Source organism: Solanum verrucosum, unplaced genomic scaffold (genome assembly GCF_900185275.1).
Source record: "Solanum verrucosum unplaced genomic scaffold, falcon-dt-bn FXZP01000253.1, whole genome shotgun sequence".
NCBI classification, from domain to species: Eukaryota; Viridiplantae; Streptophyta; class Magnoliopsida; order Solanales; family Solanaceae; genus Solanum; species Solanum verrucosum.
In genome coordinates this window covers 675,618-691,974 of record NW_026019984.1, presented here as the reverse complement: position 1 = coordinate 691,974, position 16,357 = coordinate 675,618, and the positions used below count along the sequence as shown (strand labels likewise).

Genomic DNA, 16,357 nt, shown 5'->3' with positions numbered 1-16,357 from the left:
ATTTACTTACTAAAAATGATTTAATTTTAATTAGTTTCGAATCAGTAATAGATTTTTAATTAACAATCATAAAAGTCGGGAAATTACCATCAATAACCTTCAAAAATGACTAGTCTTAAACATTTGACCCCCGCTTGCTCCATGAACAAACCTTCACTATCAAAAGTCAAAAATAGCCTCCACATGGAAAAACTTAAAATTTATTTTAAGACGACTTATTTTCAAGATCATTCCCGTAATCACCCGCGTAAAAATGGTTATTTGTCTAATTCATCCAACAATTTTATCACCAGGCCCATAACAAAATAAAACAAGGCCCAAATCCCAAAGCCCAATCAGGTAAAAAGGGATTTTTGGTAATTAATGAAAGAGTAGGGATAGGAAGTAATTTCCTTCTTATACTATGTGATTTGCCTAATTTTTACTAAAATATACTTTCCATATATATTGAAGAAAAAAAACCCGATTTGAGATCTTGAAAGAGCAAATTAATTTTCAACTCTTTCAGAGCTCAAAAATGGCGAAATCAACTGCATTTTCCAGTTCTACATCGTTTTCCTCGATACCCATTTTCTTAATTATAGTATCCGTAACTGTGTTGTTATACGCATCAACAATTGTTGAAGCTGGAGATTCATCTGCTTTCGTCAAAAAGACGATTTCTTCTCACTCCATTGTTATCTTCTCCAAATCTTACTGCCCGTTAGTTTTTTTTCTCTCTCTCTTTAAGCTTTTTTTTATTTATTTTGTTGATGGGTTTTTAGCTTATTATCTGATTGTGTTTCATTTGTAATTTTGATGTCCCTTTTGTAATGCAGTTATAGCTTTTTTATCTGTTGTGGTTTTTGATTGTCAAATTGATATGATAAATTCCAAATTGAGTGATCCTTTTTTTATTGGTTTGAGTTACTCTACCAAAAGTGAGGATAAAGTTTGTGTCTTTGATGAATTTGAACAAAAAGTTACTCCCTCCGTCCATGACAATTTTACTATATTACCCTTATGAATATAATAAATTTAATGTTTTTTTGGAACTGACTATAGTTTATACTTTACAACAATATAAATCTCTTGATTTTCTAAACTGGAAGAGTTAAAGTGGACTAAGGGAGTATTGAAAAATATTGAAGCATGTAAGGAAGAAGCTTTTCTTATGAGGATTATAATGTGACAAAGAAGGTTGTAATACATTTTTCTGTATACTTTACGGAAAGATCTTGATTTTGGTGTTTATAGTTGAGTTAATTATTGGATGGATCGATGTAAAAATGTGGAACATTTTCCCCTTTTACAATGGTTTAGGCGTTTAGCTAGTTTGATTTGCTTTAGCTTGATACCTTCTTTTATTGAGTTGTCTTTAGCTTATTGATTGTAATAAGAATTGGTCTTTATGATAACGGATGTACTCTGATTGTTCTGTGAGGTTATAATTGAATCTTACGCCGTGGAAATCAAAGGAAAAGAAAGTATAAAACTGATTAATTTATTACATAAAAAAAGAAGAAGTTTGATTTACCTTGATCATGTTATGTCTAATCAAAGAGCCCAAGGATCTACCTTTCTCACACGATTATGAAAATTGAATTGAGGGGAGAGTTCTCAAGTCTTTGAAGAAAATGGTATGCTAAAAACATAGTGTTTGAGTTTTGAATTGCTCTAGTTTATGGTTCCATTGCTATTTCTCCATAAATTATATTGAAGAGTCATGCATCTAAAAGGAGGTACCTCGATGACGTTGGGGAGAATTGCATCTAAACTATGATCTGTGTCCAATATGCTCGATGCTTAAATTCTGAGGATATATCAGAGAAACAGTACTTTTACCTTCTGAATGCATCATTCAAAATGACGAACAGATTACATTTACAATTATGGGGACCTTTTCCCCAAGTGCTCATCATGTGCTCTTTTTCAATTCTAAAGTTATCACGTAAATTCTGTCTCGTTCATTTGCGAGACAGTAAATATGACTCACAATATTGATGAGGCAATACAACATGTATCCTGTTAGCCAGTGAAATCCATACCTTAACACCTATAAGAATGTTTGAGATTCAATAGATCAAAATCACTGACAACTAATATGGCTTATAGATTCATTAATTTTCCTATTCGAAACCTATTTGTACATATTCAACTTCTTAAAAGTATATATAATGACCTGGCATGCAAACACTATTTTATTTGTGTATGTTGTATTAACTGTTTGCATCAATTTTATATTGCTTTGCAGATACTGTAGGAAAGCAAAGGCTGTATTCAAAGAATTGAACCAAAAACCTCATGTCGTTGAGCTTGATGAGAGAGGTATCCTTCGTATGCCCCTAGTCTCAACCAAAAATTTTCCTTTATCTATCCCTACATGTTGTAAGGCAGGATTATAGCTGCCAACCTTCTAAGGTTTTCTCAACTGCCTACAATGGATTTCAGTAATCAAGTAAAATTGTAAGATACAAATGGATTACATCTTATTAGGCTTGCCATCGGCCAATCACATTTTCCACGATTTCTTGACAAGGTCAATTGGACTTGTCCAATTAAATAGAAACACTTCAAGTGAATTGAGACTTGGGGTGTGTTTGGTATGAAGGAAAATGTTCTCTTGAAAAACAAGTGGTTTTTTACTTATTTTCTAGTGTTTGGTAAGAAAACAAAATTAAAAAAAAACAAGTGCATTTATATGTAATCTGCCAAAACATTAGGGGGGTGGGATGGAGTGGGGGTTCGGGGGTGGGATGGTCAAGGGGTAGGGCTTTGGGGGTTGGGGATGAGACAATGAAATTGGAATGTCACTTAGGAATCCTACTTTATCAGGGAAGTCCTTTTTCTCATTTTTTAAGGAACTCATTTTCCTAGAGAAAATGTTTTCCAAAACAATTTGACCAACGAAACATGGGAAAATTGAAGAAAATGCTTTTCTCCGTACCGAACACCCTTAGAGAAATGCTATTGCATGCATTGTCACATGAAGACTGTTGGGAACCTTAATTTTACACGCAAATGTTCAGAGAGATGAAGTTTTGGTTGAATGCTGTAATTTCATGTCATATCAAAAGCCAATCATTTAAACCAGCTTATCACCCACAAGACCAAATTTCAGGCCATTTGTAGACCTTAAAATATTTTCAACATTATAGAGATTTATGGTAACCTGTAACCCATTACAAAGGTTATAGTGAGTATATATTCCACATGTATAATGGAATCCAAAAGGGTTTATATTACTTTTCCAAAAAAAAGAATATGGATTCAAAAGGGTTTATAAATGTCCTGAGCTTCCTCCTCTTGTTGATTTGAAGTTGCGGGTGCTTTGCAGGGAATGAGATACTGAATTGACAGGCAAGTAGGGAAAAGTAACACGTTTTCCCCAGAATATATACTAAACTAATTAATTGGACGGCAGCCATGTTATTTTCTCTTGCTTCTCTTTTGTTTGCTTTAAATTGAGGCTCTTTACCCGCCATGATGGGTGGGCTAACTTTTAGGTCTTTACTTCGAGCTTGTTTGGATTGGCTTATTTTAGGTGTTGTTAAGCCAAAATAGCTTTTAAGCAGTTTTATACTGTTTGGGTAAAATTTAAAACTGCTTATAAGCACTAGTTTTTAAGCTAAAATAACTTAAACAAGCGAAAAGCCAATCCAACCGGGCTCTTACTTCACTCAAGAAGGTTCTACACTTCGCTTAGTATTTACACCTAGCAACCCGCGCCCTTGAAACTTTGGAATGATCATAATGTCCTAAATTATCCAGCTTGTTGTTTCATAAATCTAACCATTCCAATTTGTCGAAGGCCCTTGTGGGCGTGAGTTCCCTTAGTTGGACCTAGGGTTTTTTTTGGGGGTGGGGGGGGTGGGGTGATTTACGCGTTGTTGACAAAGGCTCGTTTAAGGCATGTTTAAGTCCTGAAGCTCAGAACAGCTCGGTGAGGGCACTTTGTCTCACTTAAGCTGTGGTTCAGTGCAGGCAAGCATTAAGCAAGCACACTCATTGCTCATGAGTTCTATCTTGAATCGGTACCAAACGACAAATATAATTGGCAAATAAGTGTAGTAGTTGTTAAGGAAAACATTATCGTATGAATTTGTTACTTTTTTCTTGTTTTACATTAAATTTTGTATTTCTGCCTTTTTTTTTTTACTAAAGCCTGCACTTAAATTGCTCTTTATGCTTAAATCCCAATAGATCTGGAGTACTTTTTACAACTTTTCGCCTTTGACAATACTGCTTTGCAGCAATATCTATTTGAACTCAATGTAGAAGGTGAAGAGAATTGTTTTACAACAATAGATCATGTCTTTGATCAGAACCTTTAATCAAAATCTTGCTTTTTCCTCTTGTTAGATGATGGATGGAGCATCCAGGATGCCATTAGTGAGATCGTTGGCAGACGCACCGTGCCACAAGTGTTCATTAACGGAAAACATATCGGAGGATCAGATGGTAAGCTAACTCAAAGCATATCTTAGTGCTCTCTCTGCTGCCTCTGTATTAGTCATAACTCATAATCCTGTGCTTACAATATTATTTACTGTACAGATACCATCGAGGCGTATGAAAACGGGGATCTAGCTAAACTTCTTGGTGTTAAGTCTAAGAATGATGATCTTTAAGCTGAATTTGTTACATGGTTTCAATTCAATGACTCTGTAATATGATATATGATCACCATAGGTTTTTTTGCAGCCTTTGAGGGGGGGGGGGGGGGGTGTGGAGGTTGAAAAAGTTGGTGATTGTAATCTAATAGACTCTTTCTTAGCTAAGTTTTGGTTCTCTTCTTTTTGGATTTCCAAAAATTTGTAAGCATGAGCCTCTATTTAATAAGAACTTTAGGAGAAAGGACTTGTTATTGTAGGTACTATTATTTGTAAGCATTATCATTGCTCCTTTCATTTAAATTTGTTTGTCTGGTTTTGAATTGGCATGGAGTTAACGAAAGTAAAATAGACTTCTAAATTTTGTGGTCCACGAAGAAAGTTGCCAAAACAAAAAAAAAATACAAATAAATTGAAAAGGAGGAAGGATTTCTGGTTCTAAAAATTAGATATGATATAGCTTCATGTGAAAAATTAATAAAAAAAATTGTAGTTCACCCATTTGTGGTCGAACTACTCTAAAAGTTTTGTGATTTATTTTGGGATGAAACAAATTGAGTTAAATTCATTTGTGACAATTCGTCCATTTATAAGCAAAGTGTCTATTTTGATTTGTGTTTGTCAAAAAATATTTGTTTGTGGTCGAACTACCCTAAAAGTTTTGTGATTTATTTTGGGATGAAACAAATTGAGTTAAATTCATTTGTGACAATTCGTCCATTTATAAGCAAAGTGTCTATTTTGATTTGTGTTTGTCAAAAAATATCTGTTTTGAGACCGGACTCATAACTTAGGCAATTTAGGGGTCGGTTAATGTGAAGGATAACTCCAAATAGTCCTGAGATTAAATTATAGTGTCACTTAATTTGTTGTTTGGTTGACAAGTTTGGAATAACTTACCCTTGAGATCAATAATTAGTATCAGGATTAATTATACCTCCCCCTGTGTGATATAGTAATCCCAGGATACTTATCTAAAATAAAATCGGTAAATGACAAAGATATCTCTTTAAACCCTTTTTATACATTATTTTTCACATTCATAAAAGAATTTTTTGTCAACAAATAACTTATTCACATATTATATCAAATACAACAAATCAAACTCTCAATAAAATATTAATCTTAATATAACTTATCCTTAACCATTTACTCTCATCATAACCGTAAAAGGCGTTCTATTTTTCACGTGTAAAACACTACCTAAGGAAACACGTGGCAATTGTCTCGTGTCTTTTTTCTTTTTCCACAGTTTGGTTGTTAAGTCCAAATATTAGTTAGTTGTATGTATTCCTTCTAATTTTGCATCTCAATCCTTGTACTTTTCACAAACTAAATTTCAGTCTACAACTTTTTTTATTAGTAAAAAAACACACTTACTAATTTTGAGATCTTTAGAGATTACCGATGTCCTGGGATTGATATATATATATTTTGACACAAATAACCCCAACAAGCTAGAATTTGGTAATAACCATTCCTTCAACCACCGCACACCCAAAGGTATGATAGATCTTCAACGTCCACACATGACACATGTATGATGTATCCTAAAATCTGACGTTCCATCTTATAGAATATTCTCTTGACTCAATCAAATTTTTTTTTATATGTGTGTATTCTTACATTTTCTTCGTTTTTATTTACTGAGAAAAATAAAATAATAAATAAAAAAAGAATTAGCTCGTACAATAAAAATTAATAAATATTTATTGAAATAAGGAGAGAGCATTTCTATTTTGACGTAGAAAAAATATTACTTATTCTTGATTATTGAAATGTTTCAAACTTATGACCTCAATTATAGTTTCTCTCATTTTGTTTCCAACTAATATTAATAGGTATTTGGAAATATTATGCTTTCATTAAAATCTAGTCAAAATAGACAAAACATGATTTATGTGTTACATGTGTATATTGAATTTTCAAACTATATGACCTCAATTATTATTTCTCACTATCAATTTGAATTTTCATGAAGTAATAATACATTGCTTACATCCTTTACGTTGGTTGCTCCCATTTTATAATTATTATTTTTCCTTTTTTGCTATATAAAACTTGGAGTGGGAACACAAATTAATTTAATTAAACCCTCTATTTCTTTCACTCTTTTGTAACAAAATATAGAGTTTGTTATGTACTCACATTTAATTTATCACTTATTTTTCACAATTTTTATTTTGAGCCAAGAATTTATCAGAAATCGTCTTTTTATCTTACACAAAATAGGAATAAAATTTAAGTATAATCCCAATATAACCTAGTTTTGAACTAAAAGAACCCTTAGAAAACATCACAAAGCCAAACCCAATTATGTTCTAGGAGTGCAAATTCACTATTTTGGTGGACCAAAACTAATATAATCCAAAAACACAAGGGGTACAATAAAGAAAATTACCAGTCATTTTAGTCCATTAGCAAGTTTCTAGTAATTAAAAATTGACCACTAATTTTTCACTTAAATGTGTATGGCTGGCTACAAACAATACAATTCCAAAAAGATGCTGTACAAGTCTCATTTTGTCTGCATTCTCAGTTGCCTAATCTGTTAGGAAGAGTATATACAAGTAATTTCATTCTTCTCTTCCATTTTTTTCTGAAACCCCATTTTATTACAAGCTTTTTGAGACCTAATTCTTTGTGCTTCTCTTTGGATTCTTGAATTTGGTGAGTTGTGTTATGTTTTACTCAAGTTTTTCTTTTGTTGAAACCCCTTTTTGGATTTGAGGGAATTCTTGAAGAAAGTTTCAATCTTTTTTTGTTAAATTGATTTATGTGATCATGTTTCTAAGTAAGTTGTTGTAGTTTTTTGTTTGAGTTGCTCTGCTTAAATCTTGGTTTGTTTCTTTTTCTGTTATAGTAAGAGTTTAAATACTTCAGGTTTGTTCCAACAGGGAAGATATCAACTAGGTCCAAAAGGGATTTGAAAAAATATCCCTTTTTTTGGCTTGGGAGTGGGGTGGGGGGAGTGTCTGGGTAATTGAATTTTGGTGAATATTGAGAATTTATAGCTAGGCCCAACTAACTTGGGATTGAGCCATAGTAGTTGTAGTTATGAGTTTTTTTTGGGTTTTGTGTGTAGGTGAGGTGGGGGTGAGGGGGAGATGGGAGGATAGGTTTTCTCAGCTGCCTAACTGGATTTTGGTGAATATTGAGAATTTGTAAGTTCTTGATTCTTCTACTTGGTGAGTAGTGTTATCTTTAACTCCAGCTCTTCTTTTGTTCAGACCCCTTTTTGTATTGGAGGAAATTCTTGAAGAAAGTTTCAATTTTTTCTTTTGATTAAATTGATTTACATGATCATATTCCTAAGTAAGTTGTTGTAGTTTTGTGTTTTGGGCTGAGTTTTCTATTTGAATTGCCCTGCTCAAATCTTGGTTTATTTCATTTTCTGTTACTGTAAGAGTTCAAATACTTCAGTTTTATTCCAACAGGGAAAGATATCAATTGGGTCCATAAAGGATTTGGGAAAGATCTCTTTTTTTGCTTTTGTTTTGTGATAGCTAATGTATACTAGATGAATATTGGTTGTCTTATGTTTCAGGAGTGTAAAGATAGAGACTTGGGTCATCGATAAAAATGGCGGCAGGGGCTGTTCCAACTTCATTTACAGGCCTGAAGAGCAATGAAAATGTTTTGGGGTTCACTAAAAGTATGAATTTTGTTAGAGTTTCTGACTTACAGAGGGTTAAGTTTCGGCGAACCAAGGTTTCTGTGATAAGAAATGCAATTCCTGATCAAGAGACCATTGAACTTCAGCCTGCGTCCGAAGGGAGTCCACTACTAGGTAGGCACTACAGAGCTTCTAGTACTTTGCCTTTTAAACAGTGTGGATTATTTATCCTGTAGGAATCCTGTAGGAGACGTTTCACAAAAACTTAATTGGAATACGTTTGAAGTAACTTCTCTTAGATCTCCATGGATGCTACTTATAGGAAATTTAAATTTGGCATTTTAATATCTTCTTCTTTTTATTTAGTTATCCTGTGAAAGATCTTCGTTTTATATTTTGGAAGTAGAAGCAACACATTTATTTGTATTCATTCTCTGATGACTGATGTATGCTTCTTGATACAGTTCCTAGGCAAAAATATTGTGAATCCATATACAAAACTGTCAGAAGACAGACCTGCACTGTGATGGTTGGGAACGTGGCTCTTGGTAGCGAACATCCAATTAGAATTCAAACAATGACCACAACAGATACCAAAGATGTTGCTGCGACAGTAGAACAGGTTCTTCTTCTACTTCACAATTTAAGCGAGAGGTGGCAGTCTGCTATAACTGTATCTGCAATGAAATTTGTGTTAGTGCTGTATTGAAGCTGAGTTTACTTCTTTGGGTGTCCTCAGTTAATACTGTTTATTTTGAGTTTGTAACTTTACGAGCCGACCTTCTTTACTTATTTTTACCTACTTTTGGTTTGGGGGAAGGGACGAGGCTTGGGATAGAGGAGGGACAAGGAGAAGGGAAGGGGGGATGCTCTATGTGTAACCTTACCATTCTGTCATTCTCTGACCTTATCCGTTTTCTGTTTCGTGATGATTTTCTCGACTATGAATCTTCAGAGTGTTCCAATGTCCTAATTTATCTCGTCTGTGACAGTGTTTTCTTCTCATATCAGTAGTAAGATAATGGTGTTGGTTCCATGTGAATCAGTCATTGAATAGTGTTTTACTCTTTTCTTTCTAATTTTGGGCAACCTTTCTAAGTCCGCTATATATAGAACTTCATTCAGAATTGAATGCAACATATCACCACAAATGCTACTTTCTTTGATGGTGTGTAAATTTACTCCCATCTGTGTTCGGAATTTTACAGCAAGTTTTCTACTTAATCATAAATCAATTTCCAGCTCAAGAGGTGAACCTTTTTGTTTTCGAATTTCCAATAATTTGCATGTTGTATTTGCACATGCCTCTTTAATGAGCTTGAAACCTAAAGGACTAAAGAAGTCTAGCTATGATGCTAATTCATGTTTACTCAGGTGATGAAAATAGCTGATGCAGGAGCTGACATAGTTCGAATTACAGTACAAGGGAAGAAAGAAGCTGATGCATGTTTTGAAATTAAAAATACTCTGGTGCAAAAGAAGTATGTCTCATTTTTCATCAGTATATCTCAATATTTGATGGACTTGACGATATGAGCATATTTTATTCCATCAACGTTCTGTACATGCAGTTACAACATCCCTCTGGTGGCTGACATTCATTTTGCTCCTTCTGTTGCACTTCGAGTGGCGGAGTGCTTTGACAAAATACGTGTCAATCCTGGAAACTTTGGTATTTCATCCTCTGTCTACGTGATGGTCTTTTGGAAGAGTTAGGAGAATATCTCTGATCTAATCAGTTAATTTCTTTCAGCTGACAGGCGAGCCCAGTTTGAGCAATTAGAGTACACAGAAGATGACTATCAGAAAGAACTTGAGCATATTGAGGAGGTCAGACCTTCCCGCACTTATATGAATACTGTATTTTTTTCTACTTCAAAAACATGTAAGGATATTTTTTTGATAATGATAATGAACAATGTAAAGATATGAATCATATTGATTTAATCATAAGATCCTCGTTGTTTACTGCTGTGCAAAAGATAAGATGCAGCAAAAGTTGCAGTCAGTATGCTAGCACAGACAATACCAAACAAGAATAGGTTATCAAGCTGGCGTTAGGTCTTTAATCATCGTTTATTGGATACTCTGACTTCCTATTATTCTCGTTCAGGAAGAAATTTCCCCTTTTATCATAAAGCATATTCCTGGACACAATTTGGTCCACCATTATGACGTGTAGCAGTCTACCTCTTTGCAAGAGTCTAATCCATTTTCTCCTTGAAATGCTTCAGGTTTTTTCACCATTGGTGGAAAAATGTAAGAAGTATGGACGTGCAATGCGCATTGGAACAAACCATGGGAGCCTTTCAGATCGCATTATGAGCTATTATGGGGACTCGCCTAGGGGAATGGTGAGCAGCAACTGAATTACTTACCTAGAATATTCTGTTCTAGTCATTGTTGTTGTATTCGATAATTTGTATCATCTAATGTGTTACAGGTAGAATCAGCATTTGAGTTTGCAAGAATTTGTAGAAAGTTGGACTTTCACAATTTCGTCTTCTCAATGAAAGCTAGCAATCCAGTAGTTATGGTTCAGGCGTATCGCCTTCTTGTAGCTGAGATGTATGTTCAGGGATGGGACTATCCTTTACACTTGGGAGTTACTGAAGCTGGTGAAGGTGAGGATGGAAGGATGAAGTCTGCAATCGGTATTGGCACACTTCTTCAGGTATACTATTTTTATCCTGTATGAATAACAGTTAAAGGCCGAGCATCTTTTAAAAATAATATCTTTATTCATTTTGACGGTCCCAGCTTCATTTAGACAAGCAATAGGGTATTTCTCCAGCTTACCGAGGACATGATCCTAGATAGGAAGGTTTGGAGATCAAGGATTAGGGTAGAAGGCAAGTAAGTAGCCGAATGTTGTCGCACTGTATGTGCAAAAGATAGGGTGATGTTTAGTAGGCATGTAGTCTCTTATTCTTGTTGTCTCATTTGCTTTGTATCTTTCTATTTTATTGTCATATTATTCTTGCAATTCTGCTTCAGGAACATGTCTTTTGAGCTGAGGGTCTATTGGTAACAGCCTCTCTAGTCTACCTCACAAACCCCACTTGTGGGATTACACTGGGTATGTTGTTGTTGTTGTAGTAAGCAATAGGGTACTTACTGTCAAAATGGGTGGGGGGACAAGAATGTATTTGTTAAATTGTGCTAAACAGAAGATGTGATTAATCTAAATGCTGTATTCTGTTCCATTTGAATGGTTTCATCAAGCGACAGAAAATACATAATCTTGATTTATCAAATTTATCCAGGATGGTTTGGGTGATACAATACGGGTTTCCCTAACTGAAGCTCCAGAAGAGGAGATAGATCCCTGTCGACGATTGGCAAACCTTGGAACAAGAGCAGCTGCGCTTCAGCAAGGAGTGGTAATCTTTTCATCACGTTGCTTATGAGTGAGCTTTAGTACTTTAAGTTTGACAAAGTAGTAAGATTTTCACTTCCTTTATCAGGCCCCCTTTGAAGAAAAGCACAGACGTTATTTTGACTTTCAACGTAGGTCAGGGGAATTGCCAGCTCAAAAGGAGGTCGGTTTTAAAACCTGAGCAGATATGGTATATGAGACTTCATTTTTTGAAGCAAACAAATGTTTGATTTTTCTAACAGGGTGATGAAGTAGACTACAGAGGCGTGTTGCATCGAGATGGTTCTGTTCTCATGTCTGTCTCTTTGAATCAATTAAAGGTCTTATCTGATACTTCTCTAATAATAGTTTGTAATATATGATTCTACTAATCAATTTCTAGACATGCTAATTTCTAGCTCCAATTGTTTTCTTCATTTTATCTTCCTTGAAATGTCACATTTTTTTTGGTTTTGCAGACCCCTGAACTTTTGTATAGATCATTGGCAGCAAAGCTTGTTGTTGGCATGCCTTTTAAGGTCTATTCTACGGCTTTCATTGCAATGTGTACTTAACCGATTCTTCTCCTCTTGTTGTGCACCGTCTTTGTGCTAACTTATAATCAGTGTCAATTCAGGATTTGGCAACTGTGGACTCAATCCTGTTGAGGGAACTTCCACCACTAGATGATATAGATTCTGTAAGGACCCTTTTCTTTTCTATGTAGTAATTTAAGTATTCACGTTATTTTCGTTGATGATCTGACTAATGTGTGTTAAAGTTTAGCATTTCTAGTGCACATTATTTTGATATATCCATTTTGTTTACTGTGAGAGTGACTTGATTGTCAATTTTTTTTGTTGCACATGAACAGCGTCTAGCTCTCAAAAGGTTGGTCGACATAAGCATGGGAGTCATTGCTCCTCTCTCAGAGCAATTGACAAAGCCATTACCCAATGCCATGGTCTTGGTTACTCTGAAGGAGTTGTCTGGTGGTGCTCACAAGCTTCTTCCCGAAGGTGTGATAATTGTATTTTGTTCTGTAAGTTCTTTGAATTGATTATCTTCCAAAGGTTTTATTAATCAGGCTAGACGTGGAAACCTACTTGTAGGTACACGATTGGTTGTGTCCGTGCGTGGCGATGAATCACAAGACGAGTTGGAAATCCTGAAGAGCTCTGATGTTACTATGATTCTTCATAATCTACCATATACAGAGGAAAAAATTGGCAGGGTTCAGGCCGCCAGGAGGTATGTTGCTTCTTGATTAAAAATATTCACATTGTCTTACAGTAAATCAGTTGGCATAACCAAATATTATACGTTCCATTTGTATAAACTTTCTCAAAGGCAGACATTACGATTTACGACAGAAAACTACTTAGCTGCTGCTTTTTTCCCATTCTCTACTTCTTTTGACACTGTTAACTTGAGCATATCTGCTTTTGCAGGCTTTTTGAGTATCTTTCTGAGAACTCCTTGAACTTTCCAGTGATTCATCACATACAATTTCCCAGCAACACCCACAGGTATGGCAAGAAAGATGTGAATGACCTACAATCAGACGTGTGGAGTTTTTTTTGTAATTTAGCTTACGACAATTTCAACATGACAGGGATGACTTAGTGATTGGTGCCGGGACAAATGCCGGAGCCCTCTTGGTAGATGGGCTCGGTGATGGTCTTCTCTTGGAAGCTCCAGTCAAGGATTTTGATTTCCTCAGAAATACATCTTTCAATTTGCTTCAAGGTTGCAGAATGCGGAACACAAAAACGGTAATGCTAAGCGAATGGACACATCAAGAATCTGAATCAATCTATAGTAACAGTACTCATTTCCATTTCTGTGTATCCCTTCCAGGAATATGTATCATGCCCATCCTGTGGCAGAACTTTATTTGATCTTCAAGAGATAAGCGCTCAAATAAGAGAGAAGACATCACACTTGCCTGGTGTTTCAGTAATTACGCGACCCTAATGCTAACTGTTATTGAATAGCTTAATTTTTTTGAGTATATATTCTGACGGTAAATAAAAATGACTCGTGTTATGTTTCTTTTTCCTTCTCAGATTGCCATCATGGGCTGCATTGTGAATGGACCTGGGGAGATGGCGGATGCTGACTTTGGATATGTTGGTGGTGCTCCTGGGAAGATTGACCTTTACGTCGGCAAGGTACCAAGCTTTATTTCCCTTATCTCAGTACTGAGCAAGATGGATTTGGCTTTGCATTATTCACTACATAGTTTTTTAGAGAAAAATATCGTTGAAAGTATAATCAATTGAGTCGATCATCCTCTTTAGCCATCATATAGATCCGAAAGAGAATGAATAAAAAAACTTTTAGATGCATGTATGCTATATCTCCCTGCGGCGATGGTTGTTATTATCTCATTTGACTAAAAAGAATACCTAAATATCATAGCTAGTAATCCTTCAAGCATACACAATTCACCCAAACATAGCTAAAGAAAATGAAATATTTTGATGTACTTTTTTTTGAAGGAATACTGATTAGTTGTACTCAGATTGCTTGTGATTGAGGAAGTAGTAGTTGCTGCTAGTTTTCAAATTTTGTACTTTTTGTCTACTACGCCTCAATCCCAAACAAGTTGGGGTCATTTATATGAATTCTCACTGACCATGTTTTTCCCCATTTAAGCTCAATTCATGTCACTAATATGTTTCAATTACTGGTGAAATAAATTTCTACCAGACGGTGGTAAAACGCGCTATTGAAATGGAGCATGCAACGGATGCATTGATCCAGCTAATTAAAGATAACGACCGCTGGGTTGATCCTCCAACCGAGGAGTAAGACTAAGTCGCCGAGTTCAGGAGATGGAAATGATGCAGACTATATCAACTGGATAATAATACAACTAGTATAGCAACTCCAGAGAGCTGCTATTTCCAAGAAGCAGAGATATTAGCTTTTTTATATGTTATAGAATTTTATGTATCATGCAAAATGCAGAACATGGTTAATTCATGTATCAATGAATACAAGCTCCTAGTCCCCTTTTTGGGAATCTAATGAAATAGGTTGTGGCAGTTCAATCTATGATTTATCATTTATGGACGTTGATAAGATCCATTCATTTAGCAGATAAAAGAGAAGGGTGATGTTCAAACAAGGAAAGGCTTACGGTTGATACCTAGGCATGTAGAGACGACGAACGTTGCGATGAAGGTCGAAACGTCAGGGGAATGTGGCTGCATGCATGAGAATCGAAATAATCGAATCACAAATTTATGATTAAAGTTTAAACAGATGTAGCAAACTACAAAATAATAGGATTACGTACTCAATTTTTATTCCATGATTAAAGAATCAAACAAATATAATGAAATTCTCGAATGCTACATAGATTTATATATAATATATAATGTGAGATATATGTGGAAAGATTTGCATATATATGAAGCATGCAACTCAAAGAAAATCTCTCCGGGCAGCGTACCCGAACTGTGCTCGTCGGATATTCTGCCGGCGCTTCTTGTACACCAATGCTCCGAGACCTACAACACACGCTGCCGCGACTACTCCAAATGCTACTCCTGCCTTCTTTCCTCCGTTCATTCCACCGTCCGACGATGACGATTCATCCACCTCCGCCGTATTACTCTCGTGGCTTATATCACTCGCCGCTACATCACTCGGAGCTGGAGAAGGAGAAGGAGATGGAGGCTCTGCTACGGGAGCCGAGGCAGGAGTCGGAGTAGTATTATCTCCGCTTACAGGTGACGGCGCCGGAGCAGAATTAGTAGAGTGATCTGTCGGCGGAGACGCCGGAGGAGAACTCACATTGGCCAAAGGTGACGGCGACGGTGACGGTGACGGAGTTTTAGGAGCTGCAGCGATCGGCGGTAGAGAACCTAGATCTCCACCTGATACCGGCGCCGGACTTGGAGAATTTTCCGGCGAATATGCACAAATACATTGTTGTATAGACAAAATCGCAAGGAAAAACGTGAAACAGAGCATACGAAGCATTGGCGGCGACATTGCCAATAAAACCGTACGTACTTTTTTCCTCCTCCTTTTTTCAGAATTCAAAAGATCTGCAATATGAAAAAAAGTAAACAAACCACGATTAACGATGCATTAACAAAATGCAGATCTGGAGATAAATAGAGTAGTAGTAGTTAGTGTGAAATTGACGTTGTAAGGTTTACGAACTGCGAAGGAGTAAAATGAAGTTAAAGGCGCAGTTGACAAAAGCATGTTACTTACTAATTACTTGATTTCGTGGACTCTGGCTGCGTAGAGAGAGAAAAAAGCGACGGAGAATGAGAGAGTAGCTGTGGAGAAGCGTGAAGTGAAAGTGAATGAGATTGACGAAGACGGCGGATCCGGAACTGAATACACTAGATTAAGGGGAAAGGTTCTGGACTTTGTTGATTGCGTGAACAAGAGAGAAAGCGGAGGTGACCTTCCTTGGTTTGTTTGTTTGTTTGTTGAGAAAGCGGTTGTGCTCAATTACTTGACAATAGAGAAAATAAAAATGGGTAATTTTTGTACGCAGTGCGTATCGCGTTTGGCCATTCAGTGTTAGTTAGTACATATTTGTTTTGGAGTTGGTGTTAGATTAATTCAAATTCACTGTGGAAATCCTACTTTTAAGTGTAAAAACTAGTCCAATTATTTATTGCGTAAAATCATTTCACTTTAACTATTCAATAATCTATTTAAAAGCAACTCTCATCAAAAAGAATGTATATTTGGTTATAAAAAATGTATTGCACCTTACACTTGAGTGGCAATGCCACATACACCCATTTGAAGGTC

General features: G+C 35.8%; 3 protein-coding genes across 5 annotated transcripts; 2 read left to right on the top strand and 1 right to left on the bottom strand.

Moving 5' to 3' along the window:
- The first annotated feature begins 471 nt into the window (after positions 1–471).
- LOC125818052 (glutaredoxin-C4) lies at positions 472–4,915 on the top strand. The gene is made up of 4 exons (XM_049497559.1): positions 472–702; positions 2,234–2,307; positions 4,342–4,440; positions 4,537–4,915. The coding sequence occupies exons 1-4, from the start codon at positions 518–520 to the stop codon at positions 4,608–4,610; spliced, it is 432 nt and encodes a 143-aa protein (XP_049353516.1). The 5' UTR covers positions 472–517; the 3' UTR covers positions 4,611–4,915.
- A 2,174-nt stretch (positions 4,916–7,089) lies between these two features.
- Positions 7,090–14,629, top strand: LOC125817950 (4-hydroxy-3-methylbut-2-en-1-yl diphosphate synthase (ferredoxin), chloroplastic). Of its 3 annotated transcripts, none has more exons than XM_049497451.1 (20): positions 7,090–7,262; positions 8,140–8,382; positions 8,673–8,830; positions 9,583–9,689; positions 9,780–9,880; positions 9,962–10,038; positions 10,443–10,562; positions 10,652–10,882; positions 11,475–11,591; positions 11,676–11,750; positions 11,830–11,907; positions 12,046–12,105; positions 12,204–12,266; positions 12,441–12,585; positions 12,679–12,817; positions 13,018–13,095; positions 13,182–13,341; positions 13,427–13,525; positions 13,636–13,740; positions 14,282–14,629. In XM_049497451.1, the coding sequence occupies exons 2-20, from the start codon at positions 8,175–8,177 to the stop codon at positions 14,381–14,383; spliced, it is 2,223 nt and encodes a 740-aa protein (XP_049353408.1). In that variant the 5' UTR covers positions 7,090–7,262; positions 8,140–8,174; the 3' UTR covers positions 14,384–14,629. The 3 variants fall into 3 exon arrangements, with proteins under 3 accessions (XP_049353408.1, XP_049353409.1, XP_049353410.1); XM_049497452.1 differs by having other exon boundaries at positions 7,109–7,162; XM_049497453.1 differs by having other exon boundaries at positions 7,138–7,386.
- A 325-nt stretch (positions 14,630–14,954) lies between these two features.
- Positions 14,955–15,574, bottom strand: LOC125818323 (classical arabinogalactan protein 4-like). Its single transcript, XM_049497860.1, has one exon. It carries the CDS (start codon positions 15,572–15,574, stop codon positions 15,002–15,004), a length of 573 nt encoding a protein of 190 aa, XP_049353817.1. The 3' UTR covers positions 14,955–15,001.
- Positions 15,575–16,357: the final 783 nt, after the last annotated feature.